The following is a 27,974-nucleotide window of genomic DNA, read 5'->3' as shown; positions in this document are numbered from 1 at the left end:
ATTTGCATAACGAGTATTACAAGTGCGTCATGTATAGGCAATAGTGTAAATAAAAACTATGACTATATTATTTAATTTATAGAATTCTTCGGATTCGGATGGTAATATTTTTGCAAAATTCTTATACTTTCAATTATTATTCTTTTAAGCTTGTAAGTAATTTAATTATGTTATATTAATTAAGTATTAAATATAATTTTCATTAATATGACATGATCGGGGGCTCGGGAGGCACTTTCTCCTTGCTTTTTGGCCCGATCCACCACTACTGAGTGGATCGAATACTAGTATATTTTTGTCAGAATAAAAGTAAAGAACACCATTTTTTAAAATTAATATATATTCATATTTAATTATTATGATATGAGATTGAATTATTTAGATTATAAATACATAGATTATTTGTTTTACATAAAAAATTAATATGTATGTGTGTAAAAATAAAATATAAAAATACTTATAATAAATTTAAATATGTATATGCTTTATCAAGGATGGTTGAGCAATTAAAACAAATAGCTTATTATATAATATAAAAATTAAACTACTGCTTTAATTCAAAATATTGCACTTACTTTTCAATAGGTAGGCTCTTAACGTCTAAATTATCGAGATTGTTATTATTGAATTATGTCTAAAAATCTTAGAGGTTACCTTAATGATAAATATAGATCTTAAACAATATGTATGTTCACTTAATCGTACGCAAATACGATAAACATGTTTAATGTATAGATTATAATATTAATCTAAAATAATATCTATTACGCATTATACCTTATAAAAAACTATAATTACCTTGTAAACATTAAAATGATGTTCTTATAAACTATACGTACATCTATTCTAGATTTTACCTTTGGAGAAAATCGTAAAGAGAAATAGGCGTTTCGTCTAAGGTTAAGTATATTATTCTATTATTTAAAAAATACTTCTAAACCAAAATAGATAAAGGCTAACAGAGATGCTATTCAGTCAAGCGGTAATCAATATTGTACTTTAACCAATATACCTATGTACCATATACCTACTTAAAAACTATGTACAACTGTTGGTAAACGAATTAAATAATATTCGGTAAACACTACATTATAGTTTAAACAATATTATAGGCGTAATGATCGCAATGAGACGACATACTATTTTAAACTTTCGGTGTTTTTTTTTCTTTCATTAAACTATAAGCTACATAATTATATTTAATATTTACATTTTTAGAACGTAGACGTTTAAAAATAACACTAATACCATAATAATAATAAATTATCATATAACGTAGACGTATTCTACATGTTCAGTCTAATAGAGTCCCGACGGGAAATCTGTGAGCTTCCCCGTGGAAACGGACATGTTAATGTGCTGTAGCGCTTTCAAGCCGTTTGAATTACCGCCTGAACTCGGCTTGCACTTGGAACTCGGGTCTTTTCCTCCGGCGGCGGCGGCAGTGTCCTTGTAACCGGAATACAACCCCGCGTTGTTGTGACCCCTAGTCATGAAGACCTTGTTGGGTTCCTTAGTGACCTTGCAGCCCATTGGTAAGTACACAGACCTTTCGGACTTGCAGTGCTCGAACCTCATGACAGGTATCCGCGAATCGTTGACGTTCCTGGTGCTCGCTGACCTCGTCACCGGTCTATTGTTGGCATACATCGAGTTTTCCGGTTGATTCGGGTTGCCGAAGATGTTATATATCGATTTTCGTCTGCCCCCGTCCTTGATTTTTTCTTCGTCCTCCACGCGGCGGCTGTGCAGCGCCAGGTCCGAAAATCGTTTTATCTGTTTCTGGACCGAATGAAACGTTTCGCTCCGTTTTATTTTGGACTTAACCTCGTCATCGTCCTCTTCGTAAGCGCACTCTGATTCGACGCTCTCCTCGTCATCCTCAAAAAACGGATTGACTTCGAAATTTTTGTTCATGAATAGGCTCCTGGACCGTCTTGGTGGTTCGGGGACGATTCTCGTTGGTATTATTACCACATCGTCCGTGTCGGAATACTCGTAATACCGTTTGGAATTGTCACTGCTCACTGACGACATCTTTCGTCCACCACCCGACTCGGTGGACGCATCATTTATGACCTTGTCGAAATCTTCGAGCACTTCCTCAATGGTCGTGTCACCTTGTGATACGCTGTACATCTTGTAGGGAACCTTTACTTTTTTAGACGATACTTCCTCTTCGCAGTCGTCTTGTTCGGAAGAACTGATACCTTCGTCTTCAGCAGAATTGCCCCCGCCTTCGATTTTGTTCTTTTTCGAGATATCCACGTGGTCTTTGCGCGAAGAAATTACACGTTTCTCTTCTTGGAGAAGCTAAACATCAATAACAAAACAATTTGTCAATTTATTTATGTATCAATCGATTAGTGACAAATACGATTTTACGTTATACTCACGTGAATTTTTTTTTCTAGCATGACTACTTTCTCTCTAAGAGACTTAGCTTCTCTGATGACCTCGTCATGCTGTCTTTTTAGTGATTCAACATTTATGAAATTTTTCTGCCACCTGTATATCTCATCCGAGACGGAGCTCAACAGCGGAGATTTGTTGGAAATATTCTGAAATTACGACCATTTCATTTAAGGGTTATTATTTGATTTTTTTTTTTTTTTACAAGAATCTTACTTTTAATATAGCTGCGGGTTTAAAACCAGCTTGCTTGAGTTCGGCTTGCACATAAAACTTTGTCTGAAGATCCGGACATGTTTCTGTGAAGGCGTTTATAAACTTTAAACCAGCTAACAGCAGTTCCATACCGGAACTGCCGCTACCGGACATCATTCCCACTAGAAATCTGAACCTGACGGGCTCAGCAAATCTAAGTCGCATCGTACTCATCGCGTCCGAAACCGTGTTGTGTCCGTCTACCGTACCCGATTCACAGCACGCCTTGGTTAGTAACTAAAAGCAGACAAATCCAATCGAATTATCATCAAATATAACATAATATTATTTTCTGTCAGTCAGTCGAAACATTTTTGAATCGTACGTCGATATGTGAAGTATAACACCGAATGATTACATTATTACTGTTATTAGGTAAATACTACATTAATATTTTCGTCCTTTCCAGGTAATTGTTTTAAATATTTATTTATAAGTAACTGTAAAATATTAACCTAAAACATTGTAACTGATAAATGACTCGGCGAATAATTAATACGTTTAATTTCAAACAGAATACGTTCTCACAAACCTCCAAAGTCAGTAGACGAGACTGATTGACAGTGCTCATGATGCACGCGGCGAGCGTGTATAGTCCGGCCGGAGATATCGCCAATTTCCTAGCCGCATCCTGACAGCGCAGGCAATACTTCAAGCACTGCAGGCATGCGTTTTCGTCCAATGTGATACGGCGCTGGTTTGCTGGGGTACATTTTGTTTGTGTGCCGTTTTGTTGGATAGTTTTCAGGAGCTCCAGCAACAGCGTCACTCCGTCTATAGGGTCGCCGACGAATTCTTGTACGAAACTACAGATTTTAGAAGGAAAACAGATAGAATAAAAAATTATACATATAGATATTGATGAATGACCTTTTTTTTTTAAAATTAATAGGTTTAAAACTTTTGACCCAATATGGATGGTGTAATTGGTGTATATATTTTCTACAGTAAGGACGCCATCAGTTCTAACTTATAACAGCGTCCTGCAAGGTCATACCACGCAATCCTGTATGTTATATCGCAGGCATTCAATTAAACTGGACTATAGGTATTCCGAATTATCCATTTATTTTTTCATACACACGCGTACGACGTACCTACACTGTCTATTATACTTATAAATATATATCATGTGTTATACTAACCGGCCGATAGACTATTTATTATTACCTTTTACGTTACATTTTCATCTCGTTCCCGCTTGAAATAAATGACCGGTACCGGTTTTAGTGGTTAATTAATACTGGCAGTGTTATAACCGTTATTCCTCGGATAAGCCGGTTGGGTTATTTATTTTATTTTTTTACGCTCAAACACTAGGGCATTGGGACTCTGTATTACGTTATAATTTTTTCTGTCAGTGTCAAACAAGAATAGCGAATAACGTACGCACCACTATAATTAAATTGACCGTATTGATTCTAACTACCGATAACATCTTTTTATTCTAATGACCTACAAACAAAATCATATTTTCGTGTTTACAACGGTTTAATTTGCAGCGTGCAACTCGGTCGTAATAATTCGAAGCTGATTCATAAAAGATATATTATTTATTTACTTATTTTAATTTTATTACATTTGGAAGTTATGTTATTCAATAAGTTTTCAGAGGCTTCATTAATCATATCAAAAGACATTTTTAAATTTTTTAAAACTTATTATTCACTTATTATTTATAGCTTAATCTTAATTTTAAATGTATACACCTATTTGTATTTTTTTTCAATTTTAATGTAATTTGCTATTACATATTTAAAAACAATCTATTAAATGAAATTTATTATTTAATATGATTTATAATTCATTAGAAACGTAATCAAAATAACTATTTTAAACCCAATTTATCAAACAATTATGAGTTTATTATTAACTCTAGGATCTGTCTAATAAATTATTGAAAATTTAAAACATTATTTTTTCAGAAAACAGGATGCAGCGATTGTAAATTTATTTTATCATTTGTATTTATGACGAATACACTCAATCCTTTTTTGGTAAGTAATAATTTTCTAACAAACGCATTAGATATCTTATAACCTGGGCGTGGAGAGCTTTAAATAACATAAATATTTTAGGAACAATTGAATTCGCGAATGTAACAAGGTTGTTTAAGTCATAATAATTATAAATGTGCTAAAAGATACGTGATTTGATAGTTAATTAGTTTTATTATTATTGTCATTATATAATTTATTTTTTTTAGTATTGGACTAAAATCGTGTGCACGATGTTTAATACATTAAATGATACCTTTTATTTTATGTTAGAAATTAAATCAAATAAATTATTTTTTTTAGAATTATGAAATTAACTTAAAATTGAATTTTAGTCCTACGACTAAAACCCTACGGTCATGATTAATAATCTGTTTTTATTCAAAATATTAAAATTATTGAAATTCTATGTTTCGCATAATATAATATAGTATAGCATATAATAAATAGTTTAAATATATTACAAATATAATATATTGATTTCTTGATCTCCAGAATAAAAAAAAAAATAAAACAAGGAAGAATAAATAAATAAATACCTGAAATACGCGAGCTTTAAGTCGGAGCTCAGTTTTTCCAGTAGCTCGGTAGCTGATGTGAATTCTTTTAGAGTCATTTCGGTTTCTTTTGGTTCGGGTGAGTCACCATTGTTGACGTCTGACGTAGGCCCTCGCTTTCCAAATTTTCGCAGGGATCCAGCATAGTCTTCTACATTATACACCGGTGGTCTGGGTTGATCCTGCGACAATAACACAGAATAATAATTAATATTATTCTATTCAATTGCACTTTTGTAATAAGAACAATAATGATCAACACAAATATTATAGGAAGTATAACCGGTTAAAAAAAAAAAAGATTGAATGTTAAAATTGTCCAGGGTAAAAAAATGTATAAAATAAGTAGTCACGATAGCTCACAATATCATTAGGTATCATATATAATAATGGATAAAATTTTATTTTCATAAAATATTCTACAACTAAAACTCGTAATATTCTAATATAAATCTCACTCTTAAAAAACGCAGTACCCATGCATGGGATATGCGAGACAACGTTGCTTTTTCGCGATTACAAAGTCGGCAGGACTTCATGATTAAGGCACGCGCACGAGACTAAACGGACGTAGTTATTTTTTTATTTTAGTAAATAAAACGGTTGTCGTATAATTGCCCATCCCCGGATAGTTTAATGAAAATAATTTCACTTTTCCGCTCCGCGATGAATAGAATAATAAGAATCATAATTTTTATTCTAATACGTTGTTGTTATTATTATTATTACGTGATTTCAGTTCTGATGGGATCCCACGCTACAAATGAATAGCTGACTATTTTGAGAGCGGATTTCGCTATAAGTACATAATGCTGTTATAATATGTTGGAACTCTAAGCTTCTTATGAGTTGTTATAATTGCCTTGTAACAATAAAACTACGGTCAAATATGAAAAACACGAGCAACTAACTCGTGCATGAGAACTTTTCACACACTTAATTTTCTTCTCATCCGTTACCCAATACCAAGTAACATCATCCTGCCAAATTGTGTCCATCCTGGGCAAATCCTCGTATGATATTTTACCCTAACGGTATTCGATAACTGTACTACATAACTTTATTGTACGAAAACGTTAAATAAAATTAGACTTACAGATATATTACGACACATACACATACACAATCACAAGTCTTTTTAATATAATGTTATATGATTTATAACGATCATATGAGTTGATATAGGTATAATGTATATAATAATATAATATATTAAATAAAATGTAAGTTTAGATTATTTTTAGTTCGGTTTATTTTTTTACACAATTTAAAAAACCGAGATTAAATATATGATTTACGTGGATTAATTGCATTTTTTTATGATATACTAATAAATACCCACAGTAACTATCTTAACACACACATATATATATATATATATAAAAGTCTATTGTTTAATCTAAATAATATAAAGCCTATTATTACCAATAAAAAAATTCTCGCCACCTTTTAAGACTCGCCTACAGCAATTAATAGGTTAAGTATTTAAAAGCAAATTAATTTTTTAAAATATATTGCTTTTCTAATACAAAATTTGTTTCATGTATAAATTAATTTATGAAACTTGGAATTGAATTTTTTTTTAAATTGTATGATCTTTACTAAGTATTTTTCGTAAATGTTATAATATTCACTTAAAGAGATAAAGATTAAGAGTAAGTTAGACTTATCATATTATTTTTATTATGTATTCTATTTATACCTATCATATCACACAAAAATAATGGTGGCAATGGCAAACAAAATTGTTATCACTCGTGGGCGGTAGATGTGTATATAGATATTGGTCATTTTATTTATGATTATTTATTTAAACAATATATTAAATAATACAACTAGATTATTTTAGTCAAATTTATTAAAACTAATGTAAAAAATAATTTAAAAAAACATTTTCTTGTTTTTTAAAGCATTTACATCATGCACTTGTATAGTTATAAATTATAATATTATAATGCTAGTAAATAGTAAATAATAAGACTATTTAATTTTGATTACATTATATTATGAATACTATTAAAATTAATTTCTAGTAGATAGATTTTTTTTAAAATGATTATAATGTATTTAACTTTTAAGAAATTATTTTTGATTTTATCTTTAGTTTTTTCGCTTATCATGGAAAAATATTCGGAGCCAATAAAAAATTTTGAAAAAATATCAACAATCATAAAATGGATTGTCTCAAACCCGTTTTAAAAATAACTACCGTTTTCAAATTTAATTGAAAAACACCACAATCTTGTGCAGATTATATACGAAGTAAAACGAGTGTCTAACACTCCAAGTCAATATTCGTATTTGTTAATTGTTGTTTTTGCTGAAGATAGCTGTGATAAAGTTATAAAACTATTCATGTATTTTATTTCTTAAAAACACAAAATAACATACTAATTTGCATAGCAGTTTTTGTTAAACACTCATTGCCTATATGATAAAGTATAATATATCATTTACTCGAAACACCTTTATTTTCATTAACGATATATAACCTTTATAGATTTACTTTACAAAAACACAGTCGAAACAAGTTTATATAAACTTTTAGACTGTATTTTGATAAAAAAAAAAAACATCAGTGAAAAGTAATATTTAAGCGCAAAAGTAGTTTGAATCCTGTTTCAATTTAATATATTATGTCTAATAATTAACGAGCAATGAGATATTGGTTCATTGTTTATAAGTGATTTGAAGGACATTTTCAATATCGTAGTTTTTGAAAAAAAACTACGTTTTTTATTTAAAAAAAAAATCGTTCTTAAATCATGGTCAAACAGCTAAATAATATTAAAATGTATATTATAATTTATAATATTATATAGTAGAACTATTATAATCTAATATATACAAATTGTTAAAATTAACAAAAATATTATTAGTTATTTTTCGACAAGTAAAATAAATGTAAACATAGAATTATAATAACCAAGTAGTTTATTTATTAAATTATATGAAATCAGACAACGAAATAATAGACTAAATAAAGTCATAAAATACTTCAATTTGCGTGTATTGAATACCGCGAATATTCATTTCTTTTTTGATATCAAAGGATATTAATACGCACAATGAAGTGTTATTGATATTTAGTGTTTAAAATTGCCTTTATAATTTAAACGAGTAAATATAAAAACACAATCAATAACGCTTTTGTAAAGATAATAATATGTTTATTTAATTTGCATTATATTAATGGTTAATACTATATTATACGCATTCATTCATTGCGTGGTAAAAACGCCTACTAATAATTTATATTGAAATAGAAAGTATTAACTGACAATGTCAGCGTGAATATAGTTATGCACATAATAATTCTGTTAAGATTAATGTTATGTTTAACTGTTTGGATAACTTTTTTATTTAATTTACAGAATTAAAAATAATAATCAAAGACGAAAATTATTGAAAACAGCTATTATATCTACAGAATAATTACTTGATAGTCTTAAATCCGAATTTTTTCGTGGATTGTGAATCACCAATCAGTGATTTAATATTTAGCATGTTGATAACAGTAAATTTTATTTTACACGTATCTTTAAATAAAACAATGAAAAAAAATATTACGCAAATAATTTTGTTAAGTTTTCTGATGCTAATCAGAGTAAGTAACAGAAGTTTACATTGTTTAATGTGGAATATGCTCTAGGGAACATTGATATAATTTTGTATATTATTATCATAAAATATCAAACGTAGTAGTAGAAGTGTAATTGGTGAACTTAGATAATGTAGGTTACTTTACTGCTATTAATAAGTAGTAATAAAAAAGTATATTATATTATTATGATTTTATTTTTAATAATATAAACATTGTATAATATGGGACGTCAATATGGCGAATCAAATTGGTTCATCTAAAAACTGCTTGCATAAATAAATACACTAAGCAATTTGATTTTCATTTGATTTATTCATTTTAAATACATAGGTATATACACCAATCAATTTGATTTTCATATGATTTAATTAAATTTCACAGCTAGTTTATTTCAAAATAAACCCACGTCAAATTCACTCTCTATACGTATAATATATTTCAATTATGTATATTACAATAATAATAAAAAATATTCTAAACTGAGCTTTCACAAGCGCAGTTTGGCTCAATATTTTTCAGTTTATTGACAGCATAATTATAGTATAGTTGAATACTTGATCTTAACTATATGATATAAATAATATAATAATACCTATATATACGTGTACACGGTACAAACCTCATTATTTCCAAAACTATTAACGTTTTTGATTTTTTTTTTCGAAAATGTTGTTTTGTAATCAAGAAAAAAAGTATTTTCAAAATTGTTTATAGTTTTCAAATTGTTATATCTCTTATAACATATTATAATATATCATATTATCACCTTATGAGTTTATATAAACCTATCAAAAGGAAAAAAACAAATTATATGATAATAGACGACTTGGAATTTTTACATGGTTTATTTTTCTATCGTGTAATAATTTTTAGTTAGTGAAATTCTTCATTTCTATTATAGATTTAAATAATTTACAAAATAATTAAAAATTTACATTAATAATTGTGAACGTTAATTAATAATTTCTCGGTAAACCATGGAATAGATTTGTATTTTTTTATAAAATTAATTTATAATCGATTTATATACACTTAAATGGTTGCAAACTATACCCGGTTTGTTTAATTAATTCAGATTATGAGAAAAAAGGCAGTATCGTGTATTTGGCATACCAATCAGGAAATAAAATCACGTCGGTAAAAAGGAAATGTGGGAAGTGGAAGAGAGAGAATGCAACCATTCATAAGATGGTGATTCATTTAGTAGTTTTTTCTAAATATAACTCACCTGATTTAACTGTTTTAATTATTTAATCAAATCATTATATATGTGTATTAATGGTATTAGGATAGTATAAAGTAGTTGATTTTCAATCGAATTTCTTTAATGACTGTTTGTAGACATGATTTTGAATGTAAACATTTTATAGCCATTTTTCAACTCGTCCTATATATCTAACATCCAGGGGAAAATTACTAACCATTTTATGTAACATGAAGTTTCGTTTAACTTAACGGACCATCATCGCCAAAAATCTTACAGACGTTACTTTCGCCGGAGACATTTCGTTGTTAAATGTCGGTAGGTTTTTATATCAAAGAGTTGCATAGAGATTTTATTGTGACAACACGCGTGAATATGACATTTACATTTGCGGTCGTGATTAACAGATCTGGCGATATTTTAAGTGCGCATAAGTCCTTAAATCTACCATACTGAGAATAACGATACTAAAATCTTAGTTCAAGGATATACATCGACTGAAATGAAAAAATTGCATATATTATAATTATTCATCAAATAGGTTTTAGGTCCGATTCATGTATACATTTTTTTAAATTATAAATATATAAACTAATGAAAACAAAATCATGCTCAAAATTAACTACTTTTTTTTTTATAGTTACCTAGTTTAGTAAGGCGTGTACCTACATGTGTGTTACGTAATTCGATTATATTTAAAAACAATATGGTACGAACCATAAGTACTTATTTTCGTAAAACATTGATTATACATGGTAGTCATCGGCACTATTTCAAAGTCGGAAACTATCTGTGGGTATAAATTATTTTTTATCAGTTTTGATGAAATTCTATTGTTTAACAGACAAAAACACATTATTTTAGAGATAAGGTGAACTATAGAGGTACTCCGACTATATAATTTAGTTAGAGAAAGTAATACCGATATGTTACCACATGCCTATGTTTGTAGTATATATAAAATATTAAAATCTTGTATCAAATCGGCAGTTCAGCCTCCTTATTTTATTTTGTTTTGTTTTACACGGCAACATGACGAGACCGTAAATTAAAAAAAAAAAATACGCCCGTAAAATTACCAATATGTATGTTTTTATTTTATTAAAATGTTATTTTATAATGAATTATCGATTGAAATATTATAAAATATATTCGGCATAGTAAAAATTATAACCTGAGGCCTTAAATGTAAAATATGTGTATGCATAATATGTTAAAAGTTTTAGTAGACGAGATTAATTATGCTGCAGAACTAAGTAATGAAAATATGATAAGGCGAACGGTTGAAAATATTTAATTGAATTTTAAATACAGAACTAGGAGAGTTGACGTGAAAAAAAACACGCGCATGCCTCGCACACCCACGTTCGAGTGAAATAAGATAAAGAACGCTTATAATATTTTTATTTTAGGAAAATAATTGCGTCTGTTTATATCGCGAAATGCGCACAAACTGCATGCGCAAAACGCGTACGTATAGTTTTTGCGTGAAAAAATATATAAGAAACCTGACAGTAAATTAAAATGTATAAGTACATTACCTGCGGAATGTGTGTGTGTGTGTGTGTGTGTGTGTTTTTGCGATAACGTGTAAACGTCGCATAATATATTTTTCTCGACGCCATTTATCTCGGGGTGAGATTCGTCCGTAGGACGACGGACGACCGAAGATTTCCGGCTCATTGTGTCTGGACCACCTTGCGTTGGTATATTATATGTATGTATTATATCATATACGCATACGCCGAGGACTAATTAAACGATTATTCTCTCTCTCTCTCTCTCTCTTTATACCGGAGAAACGATAACATCGAAAGCATATCGGTTTTACATATATTATTATATTATATTATGTACGCGACGTACGACGTGTAATTATTATTATATATTATTGTGTTTGTGTCTCGCTCGTTCTTCACCATTATATATCCGCGCGAGCGAGAAATGTGAATAAAAAAGAAAATTCGCGAATGTGATACGCGTAATGTAATACACTGTATTATAACACGGGCAATATATACCCGCGCTCCGTCGCCATCGTCGGTATTATTATAATAGGCATAATGCGCATGGTATGCTTAGCTGCGGGATGCTCCGCACAATGTAAATAGAGAGCTCACGAACTGTAAATACCTTATCATAAAATTATCATCAATCATGCGTTCGGATAAAAAAAAAAAATATCCACTGCAGTCGTGATCCGTATTAACGATTATCCTCGAAGACGACACTATATTTTATGTTTATATTATATACGCGCGCGGGCACACGTGTGTATATGTGATTCCCGGGGCCCGAGTCTTATCCGTGTCCTTTTTCAAAGAAAAAAAAACTACCGCTACTTATAACAGACGTAACGCGCGCAATAAAACCTTCAACGGAAAATATTCGTCGATTTACATATATTATTATTACGTGTTTATTTGAAAACAAAATTATTATGGTCGTCACCGGCCGGGCCATGCGGTGGGGTCGAATGATACGGCACTGCGTCGGGATTCCTATACACGATGAATAATATATGATAATATATAAAGCTACCTATATCGCGTACGTATACTAATATTGTATATACTGCACCGGAATATACCGACCGCGCGACACGTGATATTTCTCATACGGATAAATTAAAGGACACCATCGTATTAAATAAAAAACGTCGACAGCTTTATACGCTGTACGTTTCGAATTTGAAAATCCAGTCATATACGCATCATAACATCGTCGTTATCAATATTCTCGAACAATACGTGTACGACGTATCAATCGAGTTCCGCCGTAAATTACCAGCGTCCATACCTATACGTATATAATATAGGTACGGGTTATCGTACATAATATTATACATTATTAACATTACGTTTATGTATTATATTATTATTATGTAACGTGGGCAATACATAATGATATAATACGTCTGCAGTGCGCCGTGCTCGGTTCTTCGGGTAGGTATATTCGTGTGTGTGTGTGTGTGTTTCTCTCTCTCTATAAAATCCGACTGCACATCGCACCGTCGTCTCTCTGATTTCGTCCAACGGTGGACAATAGCGCTTATAGATACGTGATGCACTTGGTAATGAACAAATACGCGCGCACGGCGTGTATAATAATAATAATAATAATAATAATAATATAATGTGATCTCAACCCTCTACACGCCCGTCGGTCGTCGGTCGTCGTCGTCGTCGTATTTGTACGCGTTTATACACGTGACGTGTACCTGCGTACACACCGGCGAAGCGACTTCGTACGGAGGGACGGTATATTAAATCCGACTTCGTATAATATATACATACAATACCCCGTCTATTAGGGGGCCATCAATCTTCGTTAAGTGCGTTTCTTGTGCGCTTATACCTACACAATATAATATATATATATATACACGCACACATCGTATATTATTATTATTATTATTCTGTGTATACGTACAGCTGGTTGGTACCGCATCGGATTCACCGGAGTCACACGAGCCCGAGGAAATATTGTTTCTTTCCTCTGCACCAACCGACGTTATATTATTATTATTATTATTACACTACGCTGCGCGGGACCATTGACAGTGAAAGGCTCGACGGAATACCGAGCACCGGTGCCATACTGCTACACTATATTATATATGTACACCCATGTAATAATAATAAGTACCTAACCGACACGTATAGTACATATTATGGCCGTGCAACAGGTACATATCGTCGAATCAACGTGTCGCATAATATTATTATATTTTATTCCGCGGCGTATAATATCGTTATATTATATTATTCTAACCGCCCGGCGTTCGGTTGATACTCGTTTAATGTTTATATATACCTATTTCATTCCGTTGCGCGCGATTTGTAAACGAACATATTATAATATGTGGGTACGCCGTATACGCGAACACGGGTGATATGACAAAGACCGTACATAAAATATAGCTATATAGATATGCGTGTATAAAAAAAAGGGTGCAAGTGTTTTTATTACGGCGACGACCGCTCGCGAGACGAAACATCGACTTCAAACGCCTACGTATATTCGTACAATGTTTTATGACCGTCCGCCGCTCGAAATACACTTCTTTTTACTTTAGAACGATATTAAATTAGCTATATTTATTTATTTATTTATTTTTTTTAAATACTCTGCAGTTGAACCACGCCGAGCGGAGAGACGGAGCGAAACTTGTAAAGAATAAAAAAAAAAAAATCCCAACCCATATTGACGAAACGCCAAAAGCGTATACCTATATGTATTTTATAATAATATCATATGTTATTACGTAACACAGTCTTTTAAATGCGTCGGCTATAAATCTCGCTACGACTCGAACCATTGTGAACCGCATAATCACTCGAATTCGATAAAAAAAATAATAATAATAATAATAATGTGTGTGTGTGTGTGTGTGTGTGAACATAATATATTATACCGCATATGGGTTTTGATTATTTCGTTCGTTTTTTAAAAAAAAAAAAATTCCTAAATACAGTAGATACATCCCGCACGTCTGGTGAATGTGTGCGATTAATGATGACACATTGTATAATATAATAATATATGCGTGTCGTCGGTGCGTGCGTTCTTTGATTTTCGACTATACCGCGGTATCAAACGATAATATGGGTACCCTATGGGTATTTATATGCGCGCGGTCGTGCGGTGGTTCGTATGATAGTTTTACGAGCAAATAAAACACGCGGGCCTTCCGCGAGGGGACACGTCGTGTCATTTGCAGATAACCGACGTTTCTTTTTCTTCGCGTGTTATAATATACACACTGCACACACGACGCACGATCGTGTGTTATATTATATTATACATACTTAAATGATATGTAAGGTGGTGGCGGCGGTTCACCTCGGCACAAAAGCGGCGAAAAGAAACCCATTAAAAAAATACGAAAACACCCACCGGATCCCTGTGGGCGGTTTTGGTATTATACACTGCAGTGTAATACTCGGTGTTTGGTGTGTGTGTGTGTGTATAGGCGATTAGACCAAAAGAGTAGCGCGGTCATTCCATATTTCCTAAATTACATTGTCCGATTTCAATGTCAAAAACATGAGGCCCCCGGTCGGGTTAACGTCTTTTCGAGCGCCGCCCACACGCAGATTTTTATCAAGCCACTGCGCACTGCACATGATACCTTATTTCACTTTTTATTTTTATTTTCCATTGTTTACGCGCACGTCGTATTATTGTGCTTTATTGTGTCACACACCTGTTGTTTACGATAATGCGCGCTGCAGCATTGCAGTGACGTTAAGTAGTATCGCGGACCGTATCTTTATCGCTCGTATTTGCCGACAAGTTTCACAGAAGTCGTTTGTAATATGGTAGGCGTATGAGGTAGGTACACGCCGACACTGCATTAACGCAATCGTGGTTTAGTCTACAAAAGCAAACTTAATTATTTCGATTGATGACACATTAAGCGATTAAGTTTAAACTGTCGTCGCTGAACGATAAACGTGTACGATGAGTCGGTAAACACGGAGGAGGGTATTATTGATTAAATACAATTTGCTTATAAATAGGAGTGCACACGCGGCAACAATAACGTTTCGATATCTAACCCTCAAGTGGGTTGTCGTCGTTACGCGTGGTCCATATTACACTGTATCATAATATTTAATATCATCCGACGCCCGTCGGTGTGAGTATATCGTGAGTTTACCTACACCGTTTCACAGGGAGTGCCCCTAATATAGTCGGTATACAATACACAGACCATCTGATTTCCAGTGTCTCACAGCTCGCGGTTCTATTCGATTTGCGTGTCCCCCGCGTTTGGTGGACGAATACGATAATAATAATTATTATACCTTTACAACATACAGACTTTTCACGATAATGCGCATTATATGCCATTATGTCACGGGTATTGCGTACAATACGTGTATTATATTATCCATCAGTCGTGTAAGAAATTACTCTAATACCTACGTCATGATAATGGTATTGTAATACACGTGATGTAGACCATTAAATCTCCGCGGTTTCGATTCCTATAGATCGGCGGTCGGGGTGTATCAACGATGTATATTTTAGTATTACATAGACTCACCTGAAAACTCTGCTCGGTCGAGAACGTACACGAACTATTCCAGCTGGCTGAACTGTTCCGCGATGACACCTCTTGCACCACTCGCAGCCGAGCTACGTGATCGTTCATTTTGCTATTCGGTTTCGCCGATATCTGAAAACATTTCCAAAACGACGGAAATTATTAACACATCCATCGCGTGCGTGAACTAAAATTTTTACGATTTTTCAAACATGTAATATTCGTTTAACTATTTCAACGTGTATCAATACACACACACACACGAGTACACAACATATGTTTATACAAATACTATACGCGTACATGGTGCACGGATTACATGTATAATATTATGTGATTTTTTTCCATTACACTATGTAAACCTATAATATGTAAATGTGTGTGTATATATATATATAGGTATAAAGGGGTCAACATCTCACAATTATAGATAAATAAAATAATGAGGCGAGCAATAAAAATTTGGATTAGTCTACTAAAAAACCAGTTTCTTCGACAGATAACGCTATTAAAAAAAAAAAAAACACACACACATACACATGCATACCTATACATTCTACGTATATTTATTCCAATGGGGCTACATAATAGTATAATATATATATATATATATATATGATAAGTTCATTGCGTGTATATATATAGTATTGTTTTTGATGTACAAAACCACTCGGTGGACCTGGCTGCAGGTGAAGGGCGATGCATTTGACCAAATAAAATAAAAATAAACTATCTGTTCTGTTTAGTTATTATATTATATTATATACGCTACTCCCGTTTAATAGCCCAATCGACTGTGTCATATTTTTATTTGTGAATTATTTTTCATGTAAGTATATACAACTTTTGCGTGTTTTTTTTTTTTAAACCCGTTATTCGGCAAACTAGCGGTACAACAGGCAATAAACCCCAAAACGTAACATATTATAATAATAGAGCCTATATAAAAGGGGACAATCGTGTGTTTCCCAGTAATTTTCATCCGACGACAGTGAAATCATACACGCCAATAAACGCGATATTGTTTGGTTAGATGAAAATGTTTTTGTATAATTATACGTGTGACCGTGAGATTCACGTACAATAATATTATGCAAAAATTGTCACACGATATGATTTTTCAGTTTTTTTTTTTATAATTTTATAGACCAAGGCGATAATATAATTTGATATTTTTAACGCATGTTATATTTTTATCAACGTTGCCTGTCGCCATATAATTTGATCATCTCGTTTTGTTCACATAATATATTTATAATATACATACATGTATAAACGCGTGTATTACATTTCAGAAAACCACAAAATATAAGCCTAGGTAATATATATATACATAATAATAATTATGCTTTATTTCGATATCCATATATACTCGCCATTTGCTAAGTATATTACGAGTGCATCAGAAATATGTACAGATTTGAGTACATAAAATACATATTTATAATACTTTTTCATATTGACTTTACTGGGTTTATAACTTTAATTTTTGGTTTTTATTTTTTAATAATTTGCATGTTATATTAAGCATAATGTACTAGTTGTTTACAAAAGTTAAAAATGCATTATGTAATTATTGTATCTACTTTCAATATGTTACATTAGTTATTAGTATGAATCAAAAAACATATTTTATTATGTCTTAGTAGTTATAGTACATCATATTATAATTACCGATATTTTAGGTGTTATGCTAACGAAATTAAACCATTACACTTCCTTATAGCAACGACGTATAGTCGATTTGATCAATTTTTATTATATCTATATTAAACGTTCTAATTATATCATACGTACCATTTTCTATGAAATATATTAACAGCAGGTTTTAACTCAAATCTAAGAATTTCTGTTGGTTTTAATTGATTTCACTATACCACAGGATCACGAATTGTATTATAATATTATGGTAAAACTGTCCATTAATAGTCGTTTATGTATGTTTTTAATTGTTTCGTGCACCGTTCGTGTAGCATTTTATTTTTAATTTGTGGTAAACCGTAAACTAAAACATCGGGAGCCTTTCGTGCGGGAAATCATAAATAATTATCACGAGTTACGTACTACTCTCAAGACTGATATTATAACCTGGATGTGTTCAATATAGTATGAGTTTGTAGTTACGTGTTGTTATTAATTCATAAATTAAAATGTGGTAACGCAATCGGCGCATTATGAGTACTGCGCGCATGGAGATTAGACACGAATAGTTGTGAGTACCTGCCACGCACGGAGGCGACCGCGATGGCGGGTGTTAAATTAGAAAATGCGAGAGTACCTACTTAATGTATTATGTTAAGTTTACAGGTACTGTATACATATTATATTTAAGTATTTAACTGGGTGTTCAAATGATTGATTGATTATTTATTTATAGAACTACAAAACTATTTTTAAATTAAGGTTATTTTATTTGAAATGTGTACATAGTTTACATAATAATACAATACGTACACTAAGTAATTTTAATAAATGTATAGTAATTAACTAATTAGAGAAATTATTATCCATATTGATATTATTCAACAAATAAAATATGTATATATTATTATCGTAACAACAACACATTGATGATTTATCTGAATTAAATTATCTACGAGCATCTACACATTCATAGTATATTATGATGTTATTACTATTGTATTTAAGTTAAGAGGCCTTTGTACATTTTCTTTTTTTTTTTTCAGTATATTCATTAGCTGATTAGGTATTACTACTACTGACGTTATTTGTATAAATTCAACGAAATTTATAATAAAGTATAGCCTAGTAGAATAGTATAATAAGTTTGTAACACATTATTATTACTTAATATACTTAACGGGATGTAAAAAATAATTATTTGATCTATCTATGTTCTTAAATACAATTTCATTTATACTTTATCAATTTATCACCATCGATTTCAAAAGTATATTCTTGTCCAAGACAAAATATACAGAATACACTGCAGTGTTAGTGCGTTACACTTTTAAATAAATCGTATATAGTTTTTATTCTCATTATTGCTATGCTATTGCGCCATTGTCCATTAGTTAATTTGATTGTAATACTATGTTATCGACATGTATGATGTATCGTTTATTATTATTTATCATTCAATGATGTCCCTTTCTAATGTTCTCGATTCTCACAAGGTCCCTCTACCCTACTTCAATTCAGAATCTATTAACTATACGTCCAATATTTGAATACGAGATAAGCACTAGCTAGGTATATTTATCAATTCCACCCAATTGTTTTTACTACTTATTAATTTATCAGTTGCATTTTCATTGTAATTTAATTTAATCGAACAATTTTAAATTTTAAACTTTAACATACCAATATTGTTATTTGTTATAAAAATAATCAAATAGTAAAAACGAAATATGTGTTATAGAGTGCATAGATTATTACACACCAATTGGTCGTCAAAAACGTATTATGATGATGTCCAACAAAATACAATCGGTCGACATATATATATGTATAATATTTAGTTAACAAAATAAGTATATCAAGTATGTTATTATCATATTTTTAGAGCGTATAAAATAATATTATGTTCGAAAGTATGTATAGTAGGTATATCGCATATTATATTTGCACTATTTTCAAATGGATCGCGGTCATCCGTTAATATGATAAGTGATACTAAAAAGTCCGAGATCAATACAAATATCAAATTATCAATTTATTGTACTGTCACTATTCACTGCATCAAACGATATATGTTTTTAAGATATCATGTAAAAGAAAGCATTAGCCGCGTTCCGCGTACGGATATGAAAAATCCTATTGTAAATTTGCACTGGTTGTTTCGCATCGAAATAGTATAGACCGTTTCAAATTGTAATCAATATAATATGTCAACATATTATCGTATTGATAAGTTTCTAAAGCGAGGGAAACAAGTACAACTACATAAAATATTCAATATTTTAGATAATATACGACGTTGTTTCTTTCCCCTCTGAACGCGACTCGTTTACCTATGCCTCGCACACTTTCAACAAAATTCGTTAAACGTAATAATATAATGATATAGCTATCGTACACTATACATTTGATTACGTAATATCACAGATAGATGATGGTGTATAATATACGTATATACGTATGATGCGTTTGAACGCGTTGCACATGCGTTTGGTATAATATCGAAATCTCTTGGAGATGCGCGACCGCGATCAGCTTATACGTATTATACGAGTGGTTAACCGTTGGGCGGAGTTGCAAAGATTTTCAGCGTTTCTTTTTTTTTTTTTTTTCAAATTTTATTTTACACCATCATACGTTTAATATCACACTGTATACATATATCGTACAGGTATACCGCCGCGGTAATAATACGCGTATAAAGTACGCTCCTCTCGTTGCACTCGTCATCGTCTCGACGTCTATATATATATTATGATAATGTGTAACGTGCACACAGCGAGTACACGGGGTTCTACATATCACATTATATTATAATGCACGCACGACGAATTTGGCGGCACCGAATTATCGAGTTTAACAATCGGGTTTAAGCGCGGCGGGGTCGACGACTGTTTGAATTATGGGAGGTTTGAATCAAATTTCGAACGTCTTGTTACATCACCGGCGGTGTAGAGATCGCGTATAAAAACGGTCTATATATGTGTGTATATTATTATTATTGCGATGTGCCGTTTTCTTACTCGCAGACGATTGCGAAACGCACATATAGTTCGTATTCAATACACACGCACGCATATACTATATATTTATATACATTAATTAATTAATCGCAGAATATATATATATATATATAGTTTTATTACGCAATAACAACGCTGCACGTGGTCAAACTACCTATACTTATACATATGTAGTGGCACTCTGCACGGAGATTGACGTACGTCCGTCTTCGGCGCGCGTATTGGTCTCGTAATAATATTATTATTATATTATAATACGACGACCTGCAGAGGTGTCGACCGGCTGTATAATAATAATAATCATAATAATAATATGTAATATGATTTATCACGTTTTGACGTCTGCCGCTGTCCGTGGTGTGAATTTTTCGAACCGGGTCACTGTGTATAGGGCGATTATACTTTATCTTTTCAACGTTAATCTGCAGGCGCAATAACTGAAGAAATAAAAGGATTTTTTTCAACTATTTCGATCCTAAACGTCTATAATAAGAACAGACCATTTCGCGTTTTCTTACGAATTCCGGTATAATATCATGCCCATAAAATTCAAAACGTTTTTGAATTCCGTTTATATTCTCCGAGATATCGGCCGGTCCGCGATTAAATAATCAACCTGTACGATACATAATAATACATGCGAGGCCCATCGTTAAACTCACGCCCTGAGCAACGCGAGCGTTATACAACGGTCGCGGACGTTATGATTACAATAACAATTTAATATTTTAACCAGATCATCGGTGGACATGTGTGTGTGTGTGTGTGCGATATGTGTTATAACTGTTTATTTATTTTTTCTTCCGCCGACGCCTCCCGCGCGTAAACCTGCAAATCCGTAATATCCATATATAGTACAAATTAACCCGTCAATGACTAGACTCAAAAATATTTAAGTGTATACAATATCATAATTATGCGCGTTCGCACAACGGTTTCGACACCGTTTAGACGCGAATATGAGTACATGTATATATAATAGTCAGCCGTCGTATACGTACTACGCGGCCATGTGTACACGCTGTCAGAAACACAGCAACGTCCCAGATCGCAGTACTCTTATATATATGTATATAAAGCAGCGTATATAATAGATATACATATATATATATGTATGTATATACGTTGATACTGTACGAAATAGATTACAGTTTGTGTGTGTATGTGTGTAGATTCGATGAAGTGTTCCGATAATATACCTACACGCATGATAATCATTCGACGAAGACGTGCGACGACGGGTAGAGATTTAATACGATATTGCACGCGTTGAAAAAAAAGTTTCGACAGCGCGCGTTTAACCTGCCGACGTTTGTGTGTGTGTGTGTGTTTTTTGAAATAAATATAGTACCGTATATATGCGCGTAGACGTTTGATTATGGGTATTATTTAATCGGTTTATCGTGTATGCGTGCGCGCATACTTTGCTCTGCGAGATCGTAAGCGTTTTTTACGGGTTTTTGCAATATACCGCACGTATATTGTACGTATGTATATATATATATATATATATATATACATAGAACTCGCGTGGTAACACCGAATTCTAAGGCGACAACCGTAAATTATTATCAAATCGTTCGTCGTGGAACCGAGCCAAGTTTGTCGAAATTAGGTTGCTCTGCACTTGCTCTTGAAGTGTGGAATCTACAAAATGGGTTAGGTCTAAAAATTCACGTGTTACGACGAGGACCACGTCAAATACACACCTACTGCAGCAGCAGCAGTAATAAGCTTATCTATATATACTAGTTTTTTTGAACGTGCGCAGCATCCTATGTCGCTCGTACTAAAACACCGACGAACGTTAAAAATTCTGTAGGTCGAATACTCCGTTTCCGAGTGCAATGCATTGGCGGGCACAACTCGCGATAATATAATATGTTGCTGCGTGCGGTGCCGTCGTCCGTTTTCGTTTCCAATCGTGATTCTGCGGCGCTCAATCGAAACTATACATACCGTCGCGGTAGGTATTATATATATATATATATATATACGTCATATACGTCTTATGCACGATCTATGGGTACCGAAAAATATATTATAGTGCCTACCCGTAAACTAGACCATCCCTGAGCTATACGTTTTGTCTACGTATAGAAAACGACCGGAAAAAAAATATCAACTGAGACACTGAGTGGACAGGTACTTTCTATATAAAAAACGGTTTTGATATATTATTTTTTCGCTATTTTCGCTGTCGTACAACACCATTATTACTAATAACGCTCGCGCCGGAACGCGTTTTGCACGGGCAGGAAACAAACGCGCGCGCGTTGCGACACACACACATACACACACGCCGCCGCCGGTCAGTTTCACCTTTGCACCGCAACACTATACATATAACAATATAAACAGCCGCAGAGAAACCACTGACGGCGTAAAAGACATATTATATCGGCAGAGGAGAACGGGACGTACGTATATATATATATATATATAATAATAACACCGCACCACGTACGATATTATAATAGTATAATACACGATGTGTGTTCGTACACGCGCCGTACAATGGCCGTGCACGACGACGACGAGTATATATAAATATAATAACGATAATAATATCGCAACAGCGGCGGCGGCGGCAGAAATATCATAATAATATTATAAATGCTGCCATTATGAAACCTTTCGCGGCGGCATCGACGTCGGCCGCGCGTACGACTCCCACGCGCCCGACTCGAGTAGAGGTGGGTACTCACCTACTACGCTAAACGCGCCGAACGCGTTGCTGTACAATATAAAATAATAATATCGTTACGGCAAACGGTATAATATAGTACACGTATAATATTTTACGCAGAGATATATAGATATATAGTATATACATATATACGTGTATCGGACAATAGTCTTACGACAATATATTATTATATTAATATTGTTATTGGCTCGCACTAGGAACCGGAATACGATCGGAGCGTATACGAGAAAACGGTAGAGTCGTTTCCAATCGTTTTTCATTTCGTTAAAAAAAACTCTAATCTAAATTGAATCGAAAACGATCAATGGTACCTGTACACACCGCAATCGCCGCGCCAACTAAAGTCGTATTAGATTATAATGTTATTATGTACGTTATTATAACGTTATTAACAGCATAATAATAATATATTACATTGTTACGTTTAATATGTATTATACGTACTTTTAAGCACGGCCAGAAAGGATTTTCGATCTGTAGATCCGATATGTGTCAAACACATCACACGATTTAGTTTCGCCGTGGCGTGATAATCTTTTGATCGTGGGCGTATTTTGATGAGAGTTTTATATAGAAACTTATAAAATGCACTTTAAGTTAAAGAGCGTTGCGTTTCTTATCGTAATATATATATATATACACTCACTAATATTATTCCGAATCGTTTCGACATCAAATAAATGTTGTGGACAGAGACCGCGGGACACTATACACGCGCGTTTATATATATTATTATAGTAATTGTTGACCGCATATTAATAATATATTAAGGGCAAACTCGGGTCGAGTGTAAAATTATTTACAAAGAGTAAAAAGTAGACTTGACCATAATATAATGTACGTATTTTAAAATGCGAATAATAAATAAAAAAGTTACTTATGAATTTAACTTTATATGCCGCAATACAATTGTAATATTTCCATGATTCGGTCGAATAACATTTAACAAAGTTTAGTTTTAAAATATGAAAAGCATAAAACAGCAGTGCATACTAAAAACTATTTATAAAAAAAGTACACTAAATATTTTTACATTATTAGATGTATTTGAACAAATTCTGCTTTTCTTAAATTATTATATTTTCACGAACTTCCTGCAGATATGTACATTTTAATTTAGCTTAATATATACATTTATAATTTTAAAATTAAGTTTTAAATATGTGTAGGTCTTTCATAATAAATAGGTACTCTTTAATGTTAATATCAGTAACTAAAATGAAGTGATCTGTAATTTAATATATTTTTGGCTTCAATAAAATATAGAGAAAACCTATTATTTTGTAACCATGAAAATAATTCTATATAATAGCAACAAAATATATGATATTGAAAAAAAAATAGTTTGATTTAATTTTAGCTATTACATTTATAATAATCAAATTTACATAATTGCTTAAAAAGTGAATTCAATCATTGATTTGACCTAGTAGTTAAAAGTAGCGACATTAATTTAGCCCACGGGTTATTAACGATAATAAAAACAGCGTACTACTTGTTTTGGTGGTAGTGTTTAAAACGAGCAATTGCTGTGAACATTTTCCAAGGAAAGTACTAAAAAACATTGTAATAACGCAAATTGTACTACTTTGAACGTTTCTTTGTGCAAGTGTTTACAAAAAAATATTTTTATTATATTTTATTTTTATTCTATAACCTCACGAATAAGTTTCGATTTAAATGTAATGTTTTAATTTTACATAATCTGACAAGATACAGAAATAACATGATTGAGTCTCGAGCGTGGCATTAGAATATATAAATTTTTTAAATTTAAGCTAAATTTGATAAAAATCCAATATTTTTTCAAATAGCAATTCAATTACTGCAATAACAATAAACATAATATGGCACCTATAAATATTTAATTGTTACATAGTAATTTATAATTATTTTTTTAAAATTATACTAAGTTACAAAAAAAATTATTTAAAGTGTCACTAGTTTACATTGAAACACCTCAAAACGATATAGTTACTATTTTTAAACATGTTTTGATGCTGAAACTACTTTGATTTGTATGATAATTATAGTTGAAAATATGTTTGATCTTTGTTTCGTACTTTGTACCGGAGATTCTATTTCTTACATAATACAACATCATTAGAAAGAAATATATTAGAAGATATTCATATTTCTTGCTTATTCAACTGTATTACATACTCAACTCAGTTCAAGCCTTGCGTTAAAGTCTCCAAAAAAAAAAAAAAAAATATGATAATAATTAATGGGTGTGGGCGAACTACTCAAAACTATTGTATAAAAATCAAAATTGAATAACTTTTATAACTTTTAAACATCAATAATAATACATGATTGTCATTATTATTATTCAAAGAGATGATTAAAATTATTTTTATTATTTGAAATCAAAATTTGCATAATTATGGTTATTTATTAAATAAATGTTATTTTATTTCAAAAATAAGTTGAATAAGTAGATCACCTATATAGTCGTTTAATAGTTGCATGTTTATTGTTTTAACAAAGTAAATAATTTGTAATAGTGTTAAATTGCTCGTACTATTTTGAACAGTATATCGAAAATAATATAATATAATATAATAATAAAATTATTCGTAAATAATATTATATAGAAATTATTGTTTTTACAAAGACACTAAAAAAAGTAAAAACTACTAATAATTACCTATAATTAATATTATTTTTATCTTACTATTAAATTTAACTTGTTATATGAATTACTTAGCATAATTTAAAATTATTTCCACCAAACATATTAGAAAATATTATCTATTGACGGCAATCTAATAGCGTATAGTAAACAATATAGTATAGTAAATGTACCATAACTGTAATAATAATCGTAACCAAGTTAAGTTCCTATAGAAAGAATAAATAATAAGTGTGAATTTATGTGGAACACGGAGAACTAAATTATGTAATTATAATAGTAGTTAGTTATGAAAATTAACCTAATTTCTATACAAAAAAAAAAAAAAAATAATGTCTTTCTAGTAAGTTGGTATGTTACTTTTTAAGGAAATTTTCACGAAATATATGAAACAACAATCAATTAAGTATTTGGATTTAATGTAAACTAAAGAATTTTTTATTCAATGGTATTCGTTCTTTATTATACAATCGTAGGGAATTCAGTTTTTAATCAAATAAATATCACGTTAAAACATATTTCGCACTTCAAAGGTTATTAATATTAAAACGTATACAGTTTACTATAAAAAGTAAAATATAGTTTGAATTGTATATTATGTTAATGACGTTTATCGTCTCGTATAAAACTACAATATATTATTATATCGTGAGCAAAAATCAATATTGATATTATTTTATCGATTTGTTGATATAATAATTATGTATAAGTATTTCATTTAAAAAGTTTGATTATAAATAAAACAAGATAATTGGGAATTTCTGAAAATTTATTTTGCTAAAATATATAGGTAGGTATAAAAAGTTTATATTTACTAGAATAATATTTTTTATAAGTCCGCTAGTTAACATGATATCAAAATATCATGCATGTATATATTGCATATTATATAGGTTATATAATATATTCAGTAATAATGATGAAAATCGAAGATGATATTATCGTATATAATATTATTATATAGTCACGTCACTATGTCAGCGTAAAAACTCATGGTAAGTCCGTTGATGGGATTAAGGTTTTTTTGGTAAAATCTTATTATCTCTCCTTTATTAGGACAAAACGATTTAAACGAAGAGCACCGAAAACACACACACACACATTATATGACGTGTTGACGTCCTACAGCAGAATTCACTTCTGTACATATAATATTATGCACACTGCGACACCACCAGAGCTAATTTGCCGGACAATATTTTCTAATGAATCCTCGCTACGCGGTAATGGACGTTCAATATACATTTTTCGTTTCGGACGTCAATTTTTCACCGACCGGCACAGTGAAGATAATAGCACTGTACAATATAATAATAATTATACGCATTATAATTCCGCTCAGCGTATGCGCATATTATATAAACACGTAATAATAACGACCGGGCTACCTGTTTGTAAAAATAATAATCACTGTCGTTCGTCGTCTCATTAGCTGCACCGTCCGTCGGCGATCGATGGATGAAGTCCGTTGTGTGATGAAGCTGTTGCCCGGCGACCACGACGACGACGCGCGGCGATTTGAAAACACTTCGGGCCATCGACGGTGTTTTATATTACAATATCGCACGGTCGGTCGGTAATATTATAATATTATTTTGTCGTGTGTTGCGTTGCACACGGGTGGGTATCGTATAGTGTTTACGTGCGATAAGCGCCTGTATAACGTTCCGTGTTGCGTAGTATATTTATAGAAACGAATTATTGTACGATATATTATACACTGCGATCGTCGTCTGCGGACGACACACACTCGACGGCGGAAAATACGGCGTCACGAGTATGAGGAAACGGATATCGTACTTAATACTCGGTAGACGGTATAGGTGTATGATATTATATTGTCATTGTCGCACCACACCCGCCACCGACGCCGACCGATTC

At 31.8% G+C, this 27,974-nt stretch overlaps 1 protein-coding gene across 2 annotated transcripts in view; it reads right to left on the bottom strand.

Moving 5' to 3' along the window:
• Window positions 1-440: 440 nt before the first annotated feature.
• The window catches only part of LOC113551760, a 63,832-nt gene continuing 36,298 nt past the window's right edge, over window positions 441-27,974 (bottom strand). The window contains exons 2-7 of one of the 2 annotated variants that reach the window (XM_026954224.1): window positions 16,085-16,216; window positions 5,204-5,403; window positions 3,200-3,473; window positions 2,629-2,904; window positions 2,397-2,561; window positions 441-2,313 (exon numbers count right to left, since the gene is read on the bottom strand). In XM_026954224.1, the coding sequence (XP_026810025.1) occupies window positions 1,300-2,313; window positions 2,397-2,561; window positions 2,629-2,904; window positions 3,200-3,473; window positions 5,204-5,403; window positions 16,085-16,216 (2,061 nt within the window). In that variant the 3' untranslated portion in view covers window positions 441-1,299. Of the gene's footprint in view, window positions 2,314-2,396; window positions 2,562-2,628; window positions 2,905-3,199; window positions 3,474-5,203; window positions 5,404-5,679; window positions 5,773-16,084; window positions 16,217-27,974 lie in introns of those variants that run through there. The other variant, XM_026954225.1, reaches the window with a different exon arrangement.

The sequence above is a fragment of the Rhopalosiphum maidis genome, chromosome 2 (assembly GCF_003676215.2).
Source record: "Rhopalosiphum maidis isolate BTI-1 chromosome 2, ASM367621v3, whole genome shotgun sequence".
In the NCBI taxonomy this organism is placed as follows: Eukaryota; Metazoa; Arthropoda; class Insecta; order Hemiptera; family Aphididae; genus Rhopalosiphum; species Rhopalosiphum maidis.
This window is presented reverse-complemented; position numbering and strand designations above follow the sequence as displayed.